The sequence below is a fragment of the Arachis hypogaea genome, chromosome 13 (assembly GCF_003086295.3).
Source record: "Arachis hypogaea cultivar Tifrunner chromosome 13, arahy.Tifrunner.gnm2.J5K5, whole genome shotgun sequence".
Taxonomy (NCBI): Eukaryota; Viridiplantae; Streptophyta; class Magnoliopsida; order Fabales; family Fabaceae; genus Arachis; species Arachis hypogaea.
Window position 1 is genome coordinate 95,116,284 of NC_092048.1, and position 16,862 is coordinate 95,133,145.

Here is a 16,862-nt window from a genome sequence, read left to right on the forward strand (position 1 = left end):
ATTGTATAAATATTTAAGAGATAAATATGAAATACATACCTAAAATAAATAAAACAGGCAAAATGGGAGTACTCTTGAGAAATAGAGAATTATTTTGTCTGTTTTATTTATTTTAGACATGTATTTCATATTTATCTCTTAAATATCTATCTATATAATTTACTTTTGTATTTAAAAATTTTAATATTATCTATTTTTATTTAAAAATTATTTTTACATTATTTTTTAAACTGTTATATTGGTCTCTTCTTTAAGATAATACAAAAAAATGATTTCTCATAAAAATAATTTATTTAATCATTAATTAAATAATAAAATACGAATAAATTAAAAATTAAAAGAATCAAAATACTATAAAAAATACTTGTAAGAAAGTTAGATTTTATCATTTTAAACTTGTATTATTAATTTTAACAATTTATTTTTTTAAAATAATTTATGTACAATAAAAGATATATTTTTTCTAATTTTAATTATATTTTTAAGTACTCTAAATAGAGTTATTATATTATATTATATTTTACATTCATATGTTCTATGGTGTAATTAAATAAAGATTTGTTTTAGTGAAAAAAATTTAATAACCAAACTAAATATTACTTATGTTAGTAAAGAGTGATCACGACAGAAGGAGGGATGAGTGAGAGGATAGGAGATAGCGAGGACGTCGGCGCTGGCTATATTAAATAGGACGGCTATATTAAATAAGATGGCAAAGTTACTGATGACGGGAATTCAACCACGTCGTTAAGGGATGAAGAAAGGGAGATTGCGTGAGAGTACTCCCATTTTCTAACTTTATTTAAAATGATAATAAATTATAAAATAACTCAGCTATGGTTAAGTAAGGACCAATTACAATGTGACACATAATGAAGGGTACATGTTATTTTAGAGGGGATTAGATACCATTCACCTATATATATAATGTGTACAATGGAGAATTAGCTATTATTAGAAATATAACCATTAGTGTTACGTTTTGCCATTAGCTGAAGCTTTTGGAATGAGTGGCATCATGATATGGTATTAGAGGTAAACTCCAAAATCATTTTAAGTTTTTGGAAAGATGTTTATTATCCCTAGTATTCAGATGGTTATTCTAGATAGTATGGGAATGTTCATTTTGTAATTCAATAGTCCATTTTATATTCACGTGTCGCCCGCAGGTGACTCCTCCAACGGTGCACTTTTTTTCAATGTTAACCCATACTCAACATCTGTTTTCACATTCACTCCATTCTCCCAAAGAAAGGCCACGGCTGCTTCTTTTTCTTCCTTATTCCTTCTGGATCTTACTTTGCATGGTGAAAGTAACTTTAAAATGCCAAAGAAAAAAAAATGTAGAGATGTAGATCGTCCTGAACTTCATATCATACATTATCTCAATATGTAATTTTTTTTTAATTTTTTTTAATATTTTATAATTAAAATTATTATTATTATTATTAGGAAGTTAATTATTTTTATTATTGTTGTGAGAACTTAGAATGTTATTACACTTTTTTATTTTTAATATTGGATTAATAATGATTTTTTTTTTAAATTGTGATCTACTGTAGTATTTTTTTAAAATGTGGGATGATTTAATGTACTGAGTACAAATCAGACCGTCCAATATTTAATAATTACAGAAATCGGACCGTCCGATTTGTGTTAAAAAAATAAAAAAAAATTGGAGTACACAAATTGGACCATGCGAATTCATTTTATTCTTTATATAAAAATTCATATATTTACAATAACCATGGTCCGACTTCATTTTATTTTTTATATAAAATTCATATACTTACAATACCCATGGTCCGACTTCATTTTATTCCTTATATAAAAATTCATATATATACAATACCCATGGTCCAATTTGTAAGTTGAGAAATTCAAAATCGGACCCTCCGAGTTCTTTGCATATTTTTTCAAAGCAAATAACTCGGACCATACGATTTCTATCCCTGCCAATGACATAAAGCTGTCCCACCCTTTGGTCTAGCACACTCTAGTTCCATATGGAAGCACATCACGCTCCTTGGTTCCATAACGAAAAAATTGAGCCTATTAACTGCTCCTGATCTTTCGAAAAAATTGTCCAATCCGGAATAGTATTCACTCCACTCCCCCTCTCTCTCCGCACACTTCACTGTCATGGCATCTCACCCCTAATCACTGCCACTCTGCCACCCTGCCACCACAGTACCACACCGCACCACGCTTTCCCTCGTCCTCACCAAACTACCTCCACCCCACCTCTCTTACCTCGCCAATGCACCCACTGCACCATCTCCAACCGCCTCACCTGACCACTGCATTTAACACCCCCTAACGTACCACACTACCACCCCATCTTTATCATCATCAACAACAACTACACTTCCCCACCACCTGCAACCCCTCATTGCCATTCTACTGCCACCGTTGCCTCTCCTTACTTCTTTTCTGCAGCTCTCTTTCTCTCCTCCTTGATTTCGATCTTTTCTTCCTTGGATTTACTCTCTCTTCGCCCCTGTTATCAACTTCCATTTTTCTTCCTTTGATTTGCTTTCTCTTTGTCTCTGTTGTTGTTGATTTTGTGTAGAGTTAAGGTTGGGTTTGTGATGGTTGTTGCAGTAAGAGAAGAAAGGGCCGAGGCAGTGGTGCGATGGAGGTGGGAGTGGTGTTGAGGGTGGGGAGGAGATGGCAGAGACAGAAAGAAAGAAAAGAGAACCGAAGGAGGAGAAAAGGCAGAGGTGACGGTATAAGAATATCTATATTAGAAGAAGCCATTAGAAGCAGTACAGAGTGTGTGTGGTCAAGAAAATGGGTGAAGCCATTAGTCTAAGGCTTTACTTGAGAATAGTGATAACTTCGGTGGGACTTGGGAGTATAAAGAGAATGTGTTATGTGGCATGACATATATGAGACTTGTTCCATGCAACAAAAGTGGACTCCACTTCGGGGGTCCTCGCTGCATTTTGCCATGTTCCATTTTTAAAAAGGTTAAAGGCTCATTTCGCATTAATCTTATGCGAAATAAGCACTGGCTGCTGAAAAAGAATTTATTTCGCATGATCTTTACGTGAAATAGGACTTAATTGTATAACGACGCAGCACTCCTATGTGTAATGGTCATGCTGTACAACTTCTCTTAAATTTGTGTAATGCTGCCATCCGATATGATATGATATGATAGAGCTGAGCAAGAAGAGTTTCAGATCAGATATCTCTCTTTTTTTATGAGAGATAAAAACACTAGCCCCCATTTATGGACAACAATAATATATCATGTTGCACAATTAACAGATTAAACTTAGGTGAAACTCGAGGAAGAACTTTGCCATCATGTGGTTGTTGAAATTATTTAGGACTTAACCTTGGTCATATTTAAAAGAGCTGTATCTTATCAAAGCTTCGACTTATGCTAGATATTAAATCTTTATTGTGTAATGGGTTTCCTGTATCCATAACCCCGGTTTAGCTTCATTATTGATTAACTAATTAATTTGTAAAGTTTTTAATGAGTTATGGGGAACCAGCTTTCTTCGTAGTCATTCAATGTGCATAGCGCTTCCGAAGCTAACAGAAAAACGTGTCCCGAAGAAAGCTAATAGTGAAATTTTATCTAAACCCGTCAATAAGCAAGAAAGAAATACAAGTAATTCTATGAAGTATCTTTGCCACCAAAAATACAAGAAATGGGGACATTTTTCTGAATTCCCCTCCTATCAGAATCAACATACTCAACCTAAACTACTACTTTCCCATAAATTCCAGCCTCGGCTTTTGTAGAACCGGCCAAAACAAAGTTTGAGGAAAGATGTCTAGAGTTCATCGTGAGAATCATCCTCGTCCTCTCCAGAAGCACCACCACCAGGAGGCCCACCCCCACCTGACCTCTGATAGACCGCGGTGATAATCGGATTGCAAACAGCTTCAACCTCTTTCAGCTTCTCTTCATAATCTTCTTTCTCCACTGTCTGGTTGTCATCAAGCCATTCCAACGCTTCCTTCACTGCAGCCTCGATTTTCTCCTTTTCATCAGATTCCAACTTGTCGGCCAGCTTGTCTTTGTCACTGATCTGGTTCTTCATGTTGTAAACATAAGTTTCAAGAGCATTGCGGGCATCAATTCTCTCCTTGACCTTCTTGTCTTCCTCGGCAAACTCCTCTGCCTCGCGAACCATTCGCTCAATTTCCTCCTGGCTCAGGCGTCCTTTCTCATTTGTAATGGTGATCTTTTCTGATTTACCAGTGCCCTTGTCTTCTGCTTTGACGTTTAAGATGCCATTTGCATCAACTTCAAATGTCACTTCAATTTGAGGGGTACCCCTGTTCAGTTGACAACCAAGATACAGATGAAGTCCTCACATCAACGCGATAGAACTTATTAGAGAAGCCTGAATGATAGCAGGAAAAAACAAACCTTGGAGCTGGTGGAATTCCAGACAGATCGAATTTCCCAAGTAGTCGACAATCCTTTGTAAGACTCCTCTCACCTTCAAATACCTGATCATTTATTAAGGCATCAAGTTAGAATCAATCCCCTTCAGCAATTCAAGTTCATTGTCCAGTTAGACATTACTAATTTATAAGAGAAAAGTACCTGAATGGAGACAGTAGTCTGCTGATCCTGGTAGGTAGTAAACACCTGAGATTTCTTGGTAGGGATAACAGTGTTTCTGGGAATCAACTTTGTCATCACCCCACCAACAGTCTCAATTCCAAGAGTGAGTGGAGCAACATCCAGGAGAAGGATATCTGAAACAGATTGCCACATAATAACAAGATTGATTAATAACTGGCATTCTACCTGCATCATTAAAACTTATGAGTGACCAAGTACATAAACTATAGTATACCTTTGGTTTCATCACCACCCTCTCCGCTCAAAATGCTTCCTTGGACTGCAGCACCATAGGCAACTGCCTCGTCAGGGTTGACACCCTTGTTGGGCTCCTTTCCATCAAAGTAGTCCTTCAAAAGCTGTTGCACCTTTGGAATCCTTGTGCTTCCACCAACAAGAACAATCTCATCGATCTGGCTCTTTTGTAATCCAGCATCTTCCATTGCTTTCTTCACAGGCCCCATTGTCTTACGGAATAAATCATTGTTCAACTCCTCAAACCGAGCTCGGGTAAGTGGTTCGGAGAAATCAACACCATCAAAAAGTGATTCAATTTCCACTCGGACCTGGTGCTGGCTGCTGAGAGCTCTCTTGGCACGCTCAGCCTCTCTCCTGAGCTTGCCAAGTGCTCTGTTGTCCTTGCTAATGTCCTTTCCATGCTTTTTCTTGATCAATTTAATGAAGTATTCCATTATTCTCTGATCAAAGTCCTCACCTGGTGTTAAGGTGAGAAGAAATAACAGGCATTAATTGCAGAAAGAAAATTTGAATCGAAACTATCTTTTCCTGCTTAATTTCAAATTATTCTATTTTGTAGTGAAAACTGAAAAGTACTCACCTCCAAGATGAGTATCTCCGTTTGTAGCAAGGACCTCGAAAACACCATTATCGATCGTCAAAATACTGACATCAAAAGTCCCACCACCAAGATCAAAGACAAGGATGTTCTTCTCGCCACCTTTCTTGTCCAATCCATACGCAATTGCAGCGGCAGTGGGCTCATTAATAATCCTAGCCACATTCAGACCGGCAATAACACCAGCATCCTTGGTGGCCTGCCTCTGAGCATCATTGAAGTAAGCTGTAAATTTGAAAAGAAAATGACAAAAATTAGAATAAAGTCAAAAAGCAGGAATCTAACAATCGAGATGGCATGAGAAATCAATCATAATTTGGTGGACTTACCAGGGACAGTGACAACAGCATCATGGATTTTCTTTCCAAGGAATGCTTCAGCTGTTTCCTTCATCTTAGTCAAAACCATGGCACTGATTTCCTCAGGGCTGAACACCTTGGTCTCACCATCTTTAATCTTTACCTGTATGTAAGGTTTCCCATCCTTGTTCACAATCTTATATGGCACAAGCTTCATGTCTCTTTGGACTTCCTTATCTTCAAACCTGTAAATACATACACGTGAGTTATATGTCCAAGAAGTCCGATTAATTAACATAAATTAACAACATGAATATTCCTCAGTCCTCACTTTCTTCCAATAAGCCTCTTGACATCAAAGATGGTCCTTTCGGGGTTGACAGCTGCCTGATTCTTGGCAGCCTCCCCGATCAGTCTCTCGCTGTCGGTGAAAGCAACCCATGATGGGGTGATACGGTTACCCTGGTCATTGGCTATGATCTCAACATGGCCATTCTTATAAACACCAACACAAGAATAAGTTGTTCCAAGATCTATCCCAATAACTGTACCCAACTTGGTTGCTTCCTCTTTTGCAATGGAAATTGCAAACATACATCCTGTGAAATGGAACATTCTCAACGTTAATTGCAACACAAACTCTGATTACCAAATGAGATGTATAATCAAATCATGTAACGGCATTATACAAAGACATTTTTCTTCTCTGAGAGAATTGAAATCAATGATCTGAAGGTGCAAGTAACAAACAGATACGTAACTATCAATAGGAAGAGGAATATTATATAGCTGTTTCTATTTTAATTCATGAAAAATAACAAACAAGTACAGGATCAATTTAAGTTTATGCTTGCAAATCTAAACCCTGACTAAAAAAAAGAGTTTGAACAATATTTAAGACATTTGTGCATCGCTTAATAGTGATTTGTATTTCGAGGTGTTCTGTCAGTCACATCAGAAGAAGAAGCTACCGCAGTAAGATCCAAACACTATCTTCTGAGTGAAAAAAATGATCCATGAATATCGGAGATCGAAACAATGCAGGGGAAAGTATGGAAACGAAGAGAGAGAGAGAGAGAGAGAGAGAGAGAGAGATTACCGAAGGAAATGATGGCGAGAACAATGAGAGACCCGCGAGCCCACGAGCCAGTCATGGCGTCACCGTGTTGTAGTTGCGCTCTGTAAAGGGTGAAGTGGTTGTTAACGGTGGTGTTGGGTTTTCAGGTGGCGAAGTTGATGGTTGGTTTGTTACTTGTTAGATTGGTTTTCGTTTATTGAATGAAAAATGGTGCGCTCCGTTCGCCCTTCGCGTTTTATACTGGTCACTCCCGACTAGAGCGAGACTTAGAGCATGTCATTCATGCTGACGTGGACCAATCGAAGCTCCTCAATGAATCGTTTCGCCCAATAGCAGTCGTCCATCCAAACACGTCATACCTTGTCGACTCTATAATAGCGAGACTTCTCTTTTTAATGCAAGCAACAATCTTTTAGCCATTATCCAATGATTTAAAAAAAAATGTTGTTGTTACAATTATTTAATAATATAATTTTGGATAAATATACTTCTTGTCCCTTAAATTTGGTAAAAAAATTTTCTAAATTTTATTTTATTTTAATTTTTTTTTAAATTTTCAATTTGTATCAAATATACTTTCGATGGTTAAATTTTTAAAAAATTTAAAACTAATCTAACAATAATGCATAAAAATTATGTTTGATTTACTTGTGTTGATAGTTATTCTTATAAAATTGTTATTGAATCAGTCTTAAATTTTTTGAAAAATTAGCCGATAGGAGTATATTTGATGCAAATTGAAAATTTCTACGACAAAATTAAAATAAAATAAAACTTAAGAGTATTTTTAAAACATTTGTCAAACTTCAGAAACAAAAAGTATCTTTTTTCCTATAATTTTTTTAGCAATCTTGCGATAAATCTAATTTTTTTTTGGAAATTAAATTCAATTAAATTAGTTTAAACTTAACTAAAATCATATTTATTAAAGCATGTTAGACATGTTCCAACTCTTAATAACACACATTCTGTGCTCTTTAATATAACTACATTTTTCTTCGCATGGTTTCTTTTCATTGTTATTATTTTATTGTTGTTGCTATTATTACAATTTTTTTTCGTTTTCTCCTTCTCTTTTTGAATGGTTTTGCAGTGTTATGTATTTTTTATTTGATTTTTTTTTATTTTTTTTATTAAGAAAATAAAATATAAATTATAAGAAAGTGAAATAAGAAAGAAAGAATAAATAAGAAAAGAAAAAGAAGAAGAGTTTTAAATTTTGTAAAATTTATTAGAAAATAGCATCAAAATTTTTTAACCTTGACACAAAAGTTTTTCAATTTTGATATTAAAATTTCTTAACCACAACACAAATTTTTGTTAAGAAGAATTTTGATGAAATTTTTTAACGATGACATAGATTTTGGTTAAGGAGAAGGAGGAGGAGAAGGATGAGGGAGAATAATACTGGGATTTATGAAATTTGGCATAGAAATTTTTTAATTTTGACATCAAAATTTTTTAATCGTATTAATTATAACTAAATGAATCGTTAAACTTGTGATATCTAACTAAGAAGAAGATGATGGTGATGATAATGAAGGAGGAGGAGAAAAAGAAAGAAAAGAATAAATCAAATGAAAAAAAGAGGAGGAGGAATTGAGTTATGCAGAATTTATCAAAAAATAAGATCGAAATTTTTTAATTGTAACATGTTCTTATTAACAGGGGTGAAACAAAAATGATGAAAATGTGAAAGAAAACAAGGAAGATGTATGAAAATGTTAAATTATGTAGAATTTATTAAAAAAATAGCACCGAAATTTTTTAACTGTGATATAGAATTTTTTTAATTTTGACAATAAAATTTTTTAATCATGTCATTTATTATTAAATAAATTATTAAACTAATTATATAATATTTAACTAAGAGGAGGAAAAAGAATAAGATGATTATGATCATCATGATGATAATAATAAAAGAGAAAAAAAATCAAATAAAAAAAGAAGAAAGAAGAAGAGACTATGGTAACACGATGACTATAACAAAAGTAAAAAAAGATACACTCAATACTTAATTGGACTTAATTAAAAATTCTGCTTAATTATAAAGCTTTTTCGTTTTTAAGGTTATATATAAAGTGACCATATTAAAAATAAAATAATAATAATATTATTATTTATGATTTAATATACAACTATTTAATTCTCTGAATTATTTTATGAAATTTTTAATGATCTTATTCTCACATATTCATGTCCTATTTTCTTTGTCGATCAATTTCTAAATTCCACAAAATACGATTTCTTTATTAAATATTAATAAAAAAGGTTATTGTGAATAAAATTGGAAGTTTATATATACATTGTACTCACCAAAAATTGGAAGTTTGAAACAACAGTGAAATGCAAGCGTTTATTATGCCCTAATAACAACCTTACATGTTATGTGTTGATAAAAAAAAATTAAAAAGAATAGTAAAAGTTTGGATTTGTTGAATTTTATTTATTATATCAACTATATTAATATTAAAAATAAATAACTAATAATCAACTCTTATTATATTGGGTTAGCAATATATATTTTATCTGCGGGTATCTAATTCGATCCAATTCGTTTGGAGTAGGGTAGGCTACTCAACCTGCTGCGGATAGAGTAGAGATTGGTTTGGATATGCTTGCGAGTAGGATAAGATACGAGTTTAGGGTGTATTTTACCTGCACTCTATATATAACACATATTTTATAAAAATTAGATATATAATGAAAGAGACAAGAGTTGAATTCACAATTTTTTTCATGTAATGACTTGTAATAAGTGAGCAATAACTAAATTAGTTAGTATTTTGTTGCGAACAAAATGAATTTGTGAATTGTAATATGAAGTTTCTAATGGTAAAAGAAAAAGAAGAAGGCACTCATAAAGGGACAGAAATTTAGAATAAAATAGAATTATATTATAGTTGAAAATTTTGGTCAAATTAAAATGTATTGGTTAAAAATTTTAAATAATTTTTAAGAATTTAAATAATTTTATGAATCAAAATTTATCTTTTATTAATATGATGTCATTTTGTTTTTTGTTAATAGATTTATTGATGTCTAAATTTTTCATAATAAAAAATAATTATTTACCCTAATATTAATCACGAATAAGTGTTCTTAGTCAAACCCTTTATTAGTTTTTTACTTTTTAAGCTTAGAGGAGCTGCATCTTTTGCGTCCCATAGCAATGTGTAATTGTGTATTTTTGGCCGGTAATATATTCGAATGTTAATGGCCATTAATTTAAAAGGACTTGTGACCTGCAAAATAAAAGAAACCCGAAACCCCATATAAACAGTACATTACATTACAAAGAAACATACTACACATCAAGGCCCAAAAATGAAAACAAAAGCCTAACGTTCTTTCGTATCATCGTCCAAAAAGCAATCTTTTCATAAAATGTAAAAGGATTTAGACAAAATCTATGCTATTTGTACACCCAAAAAGAAAAAATAAAAATCTATGCTATTTCAAGTGTGTTGAAATGTGTGAAGTGCAGGGGAGGCCTAAGACAAATGGTATACCTATATGCTTCTTACAAACTGCATTTGGGTTCAAATTCCAGTTGAGACTGGATGTTGTTAAGAACCCATAATGTGTATCATGTAATGTATGTGAGTGTGTTATGTGAATGTGTAAAATATGGGTATAATGACTAAAATTAAAAACTGTCCAATTATAACGGTCAATACCTTAACAAAATAATAATAATAATAATAATAATAATAATAATAATAATAATAATAATTGATCCGTTACTTTATAATTTAAATTTTATTATGCATTATAAATCATAATTTGATTTTATTTGCTTTCATTCTAAATTTATAATGGACGATTTTAATATACTATTCCGACTTAATGACCAATAGTCATAACATCAATTCTATTCATTAATTCTATGCCTATAAATAATGACGGATCTAGAAATTTTAAATAATGGGAACAAACATATAGCATAAAAAAATAACAAAAAAATTATAAATAAATCAAAGCACATAAAAATAAATGATATGAACATATTAAATGTTAAATAATTATTTATTATTATAAATATTGATATATTGATAAGGAACAACATGTTTATTAATTCATTTTTTATAAATAATAATAATAATAATAATAATAATAATAATAATAATAATAATAATAATAATAAATGAAATTAATCAAGATAATCAAGATGATAAACAGATTATCTTCTAATCAATAATAAAAGTAAAACATATTTTTTTATGAATTATGTACGACAAATGTTAGTCTAGAAAAAATTTATACACAAAATCTCTCATATTCTTATTATATATTTTATAGATTATTTAATAATTATTCAATCATTTAATAAAAAAACCAAAAATTAATTTCAAATAATAATAATAATAATAATAATAATAATAATAATAATAATAATAATAAAAATAAAATAGTTAGTTACTTAGATAGATAAAAAATTTAAAATGTATTATTGTTTCAATTAATTTTTAAATATTTTTTAATTAAATTTATCTTTGAGAACTAATTATTAAAATACATGTTGAGTAAAAAATTTAATTTACTAGTAAATATTAAAGTTGAATAGAAAAAATTCAAGGATATAAACTTCTACTAAATAAATTTATTAATCAAATAATACTATAATAAAATTTTGTTTTTTATTAAATTAATTTAATATATATTTTTATCTTATAGTTTTAGATACAAATTAGAGTTTATTTTTTATGTAAAAATTTTATATAATTGTCCAATTATATTTATTTTTTTAGATAATTATTTATACAAATGTAATTAATATAAAAGGTAGTTATTTTTTATATATGGTGGTATATAATTAGATACAGTATAAAATTACTTTACATTAACCGTGTTCAAAATTTAATTCTAAAATTAAAAAATATATAAAATTAAAGGTTAGGCGTATTTTTGAAAAAAAAAATTACAAACCTTAGGTACAAAAAGTATACTTTATCCTAAATATTTTAACACAAAATTTAATAGGTATTTTTTTGACGTGAGAGTAAATATAATTTTTCAATGGAGACATATATATTTATATATATACTTTTTCACATTCTTTTAAAATGTTAGTGGAGACACTTGCCTCCAAAAAGCAAAACATGGATCCGTTTCTGCCTATAAAAGATACCTATTTTTATATATTAGGAGGAATTATATGATAAGCTTTATAAGTTCTATTTCATATCTAATATTTTATATTCATAAAATTCATATATTTCTTAAACATTGATTTTAGCGTCGGATTTTATAAGTTCTATTTCATACACACCCATCGTATTCTTTGGCGTTCGAGCTATACTCATTCCATAAAAAAAAGACGCATCATAACAACACAAGAGACAAATTATATCTCAAATATTCATCCATATAACAACAACAATAATAATAAGATCCTCTTAAGAGAATGAGAAAATTAATGACAATAAAATACTGAACCCATCTACACAATCACATTTAAGATGTTAACTTGAATTTTACTCAAATAACTTAGCGTATCAACTTTTTGAATTTTGATTTCAATCAAAACCAAAAGAAAAAAAGTTATTATGAATAAAATTAGAAGCATATTTTGTAGTCACGAAGAGAAAATTGTCACATATAGAGTCAACTATCTTTATCATAGAGACGAATCAATTATAATATCAGTCGTTGGGGTACAGTAACACCACATTTGGAATATGAAATGATTCATCATCTTAACTTGTGGCCACGTTATTTGTTGTTATAAGACCGCTTAATTAATTAATTAGTTGACCTGATAAATTAGACCTCTCTCCTGATGCCAGGGCATCTTGGCCAGTTTTACTGACCTTTTCTTTATTGTTTTTAGGTTAGTTTCATGCATTTCTTTAGGAAATAAGCTAGTTTTGGATAAATATTCACTTATGCCTTGACTCAAGCATACATTGTGTATTTTACATGATTTCATGAGGATTTTGCATAAGTTTAGTGACAAATATTATGTTGCATTACTCATGACTTGGACTAGAGCTTTGATGCACTTTGTTGCTTGATTTCAGGACCAAAATGGAGCAAGAAAAGGGGAGGTAATTTGCAAAGATTAATGAGAAAAGTGATTGCCAATAACACTCTCAAAAAGCCATCAATGCCCACGTTAGAGAGTCACGTTAACCAAGTTAACGTGAACTCTAACGTGGAGAAAAGAAGTGGAGCCAACGTTAGTGACACTCAACATTGTCACTAACGTTGGCAATTACTCATAAGTGGCCACGTTAGAAGCCACGTTAACCTAGTTAACGTGGCCTCTAACGTTAAGGGGGAGGGAGAGAAGCCAACGTTAGTGACACTCAACATTGTCACTAACGTTGGCCTATGGTGCTAAGTACCACGTTAACTCCCACGTTAACTTGGTTAACGTGGGAACTAACGTAGAGGATGAAGAGTTGTCGACAACGTTAGTGACACTCAACATTGTCACTAACCTTGAAGCAACCACACAACCCCCAAGAGTCACGTTAACTTCCACGTTAACTTGGTTAGGGAGCTCTGTTGTAATTTGATGGATCAATTCTAATTTTCATTGTTCTTCTTCTATCTTTCCTCTTGATTTTACTTGAAAGCTTTCGATCTTCATCCAATTGAGTAGTTATCCTGGAAGAGAAGCTATTCAAACTTGGATCTCTTTTGAACCTTGGAAGAGGAATGAAGAGATCAAGCTAGAAATGTTTTCTCATGCTGGACCAAATTGGGTTTGGATGGGTATGTGACTGTAACCCTCTCAATACTTGGTTTGGGAAATGCATGTGGTATAATCAGTGACCATACTTCATCTCTTCTCATGAGCAATTGACCAAGGAATTGGCTATTGATCAAGATTTGAGAGATTGAATTGCAAGGAATTGTAATTCAATCACTTAAGATTGCCAAGGAGATCAATGAGTGCATTGATTGAGGAAGAGATGAAAATGAACTTGATCCGGAGAATTGCAACATCTCCTAAGCCTAATGAACTCCCCATCTCTAATCTTACCCATTCTCTTTAATTTCTGCGATTTACTTTTATGAGCAAATCCCCCATTCCCATTTATAATTCTGCAATTTATTTTCAGTCATTTACTTCCATTCATTTAATTCTAGCATTTACTTTTCTGTTATTTACATTCCCGCCATTTTATTTTCTGCAACTCTCAACCCAATTTCTGGATTCGCTCAACTAGAACATTCTTCTAATTAAAGTTTCTTGATCAATCAATCCCTGTGGGATTCGACCTCACTCTATTGTGAGTTTTTACTTGACGACAACTCCGGTACACTTGCCGAAGGAAGATTTGTTGAGAGACAAGTTTCCCCCGCATCAAGTTTATGGCGCCGTTGCCGGGGATTGATTGTGCATCAACAATGATTAGATTGGAAGATCACTAGATTGAGCATTTTATTTTGTGAATTTCATTTTTCTGTTTGAGTGATTTACTTTTTGTTTTAGTTAAACTTCTTCCCTTCTCCCTCTACCCATTTGTTTTTCTTTGTTATTTTCAATTCTGTTTGCTAACCTACTAACTGTTTGATATATTGTATCACCCACAACTAACAATAACTCTGACACAAATACTGTCTGCACCTATTTTCTCTGCTTGTACTTGTTGGTTGTATGACAGGGAGAAGAAGTGGGGCTTCAACTTCCTTTGATTCTGAACCAGAGAGAACCTTCCTTAGACTAAGGAGGGAGGCAAGAGGAAAACGAGTAGTTGGTGCTGAAGAAGAAGAGGAACAGTTTGAGAAATACTTTAAACCAAACATGGAAGAAAACATGGAAAATCATCATGAAGAAGAGACTCACAACCATGGCAGAGGAGGTGGAGCAAATCATGCTGGGGAGGATAGAAGAGTTTTGGGCTCTTACATTAATCCAAACCCAGGCAATTGTGAAAGTAGCATCCAAAAGCCAACAATCCATGCCAACAACTTTGAACTTAAACCACAGCTCATCACCCTTGTTCAGAACAACTGTTCGTTTGGAGGAGGTGTTCAAGAAGATCCTAACCAACATTTGACCACCTTTCTGAGAATATGTGACACAGTGAAATCTAATGGTGTTCATCCTGACGCCTATAGATTGCTCTTATTTCCCTTCTCACTCAGAGACAAGGCAGCCAAGTGACTGGAATCCTTCCCAAGGGAGAGCTTGACAACTTGGGAGGATGTGGTGAACAAATTCTTAGCAAGATTCTACCCTCCTCAACGAATCAATAGGCTGAGAGCTGAGGTTCAAACCTTCAGGCAACAGGATAGTGAGACTCTGTATGAAGCATGGGAGAGGTTAAAAGACTTAACAAGGAGGTGTCCACCTGACATGTTCAATGAATGGGTCCAGCTGCACATTTTCTATGAAGGGCTCTCTTATAAGTCAAAGAAGGCAGTAGACCATTCATCTGGAGGGTCTTTGAACAAGAAGAAGACCATTGAGGAAGCCATAGATGTTATTGAAACAGTAGCAAAAAACGACTACTTCTATGCTTCCGAAAGAGGGAACACAAGAGGAGTGATGGAGCTAAACAATGTAGATGCTCTGTTGGCCCAAAACAAGCTCATTACCCAGCAGCTGGCTGACCTCACCAAGAAGATGGAGATGAACCAAGTAGCAGCAATCTCCACTTCATCAACAACACAAGAAGGAGTAAACCAAGAAGCAGAAGGGAGTCAGGAGCAAGCCAACTACATTGGGAATTCACCAAGGAAAAACTATGATCCATACTCCAAGACTTACAACCCTGGATGGAGAAATCACCTGAACCTTGGGTGGGGAAGTGAGCAAGATCAAAACCAAGACCAGAGACGTTACAACTCCAACAACAATGCAGCTCACCAGCAATTCACCCAGAGGACATCTCAACACCCCCACAACAACACTTCTCCACACACTTATCAAAACCAAAACAGCACATCTGCTCCGAATCACTCATCAATTGATGACAAGCTCTCTAAGATTGAAACCTTCATCGAAGGAATATGCAGAGACATTCAAGACAGTAAAGCATTCAGAGAGAAAGTGCAGTCAAACATGCAGAATCAAAATGCTGCCATCACAAAACTGGAGACACAAATCAGCTATCTTTTTAAGCAGCTTTCAAACCACAATTTTTGCTATGATGCCCATTCAAGCAAAAGGGAGGAGTGTCAAGCTATCACACTTAGGAGTGGGAAGGAACTAAAGGAACATCCCCAAAAACCACTAGAAGAAAGCTCAATTGAAAAGGAAGAGGAGCAAGATGGAATGCAACCCCCACGCCAAGTTTGCAGAAAGAGAAAAAGATACCCCAACTCAACGTCTCAAGAGCTCCATACCCCCAGCTATTGAAGAAAAAGGAAGATGACAACCAGTTCTTGAGATTTTTGGAAATCTTCAAGAAGCTACAAATCAACATACCATTTGCTGAAGCCATAGAACAAATGCCACTTTATGCCAAGTTTTTGAAGGAGCTAATGACTAAGAAGAGAAGCTGGAAGAACAATGAGACTGTGATACTAACTGAAGAGTGCAGTGCTATCATTCAGCATAAACTACCTCAGAAACTGAAGGATCCTGGGAGTTTTCAGATCCCTTGCATTATAGGAGAAATCACAGTAGAAAAGGCTCTTTGTGACTTAGGGGCCAGCATCAATTTGATGTCAGTAGCTATGATGAGAAAGATGAAAATTGAGGAGGCTAAACCAATAAAAATGGCTCTACAACTGGCAGACCGATCGTTCAAATTCCCTCACGGGATAGTGGAGGATTTGCTAGTAAAAGTAGGAGATTTCATATTCCCAGCAGATTTTGTGGTGCTGGACATGCAGGAAGACGCCAAAACCTCCATCATTTTGGGAAGGCCATTCTTGGCTACTGCTGGAGCTGTCATTGATGTTCAAAAGGGTGACCTCACCCTTAGATTACACAATAAAAAGATGATATTCAATGTGTTCAAGGCCATGAGTTATCCACCGGAACAATTGGGGGAATGCATGAGGTTAGATGCACTTGAGGATGAAGTGCAGGAGAATTTTGAAGAAGATGAACCTGAAGAGAACGAG

General features: G+C 33.4%; 1 protein-coding gene and 1 non-coding gene across 2 annotated transcripts; both read right to left on the minus strand.

The window, feature by feature from the left end:
* Window positions 1-3,565: 3,565 nt before the first annotated feature.
* On the minus strand, window positions 3,566-7,082 carry LOC112732403 (luminal-binding protein 5). The gene is made up of 8 exons (XM_025781115.3): window positions 6,852-7,082; window positions 6,084-6,351; window positions 5,783-5,997; window positions 5,436-5,678; window positions 4,833-5,312; window positions 4,577-4,731; window positions 4,397-4,479; window positions 3,566-4,302 (listed from the first exon to the last, which is right to left on the minus strand). The coding sequence occupies exons 1-8, from the start codon at window positions 6,904-6,906 to the stop codon at window positions 3,795-3,797; spliced, it is 2,007 nt and encodes a 668-aa protein (XP_025636900.1). The 5' UTR covers window positions 6,907-7,082; the 3' UTR covers window positions 3,566-3,794.
* A 7,960-nt stretch (window positions 7,083-15,042) lies between these two features.
* Window positions 15,043-15,146, minus strand: LOC112738670 (small nucleolar RNA R71). Its single transcript, XR_003169616.1, has one exon. It is a non-coding gene; the product is annotated as a small nucleolar RNA R71 (small nucleolar RNA).
* Window positions 15,147-16,862: the final 1,716 nt, after the last annotated feature.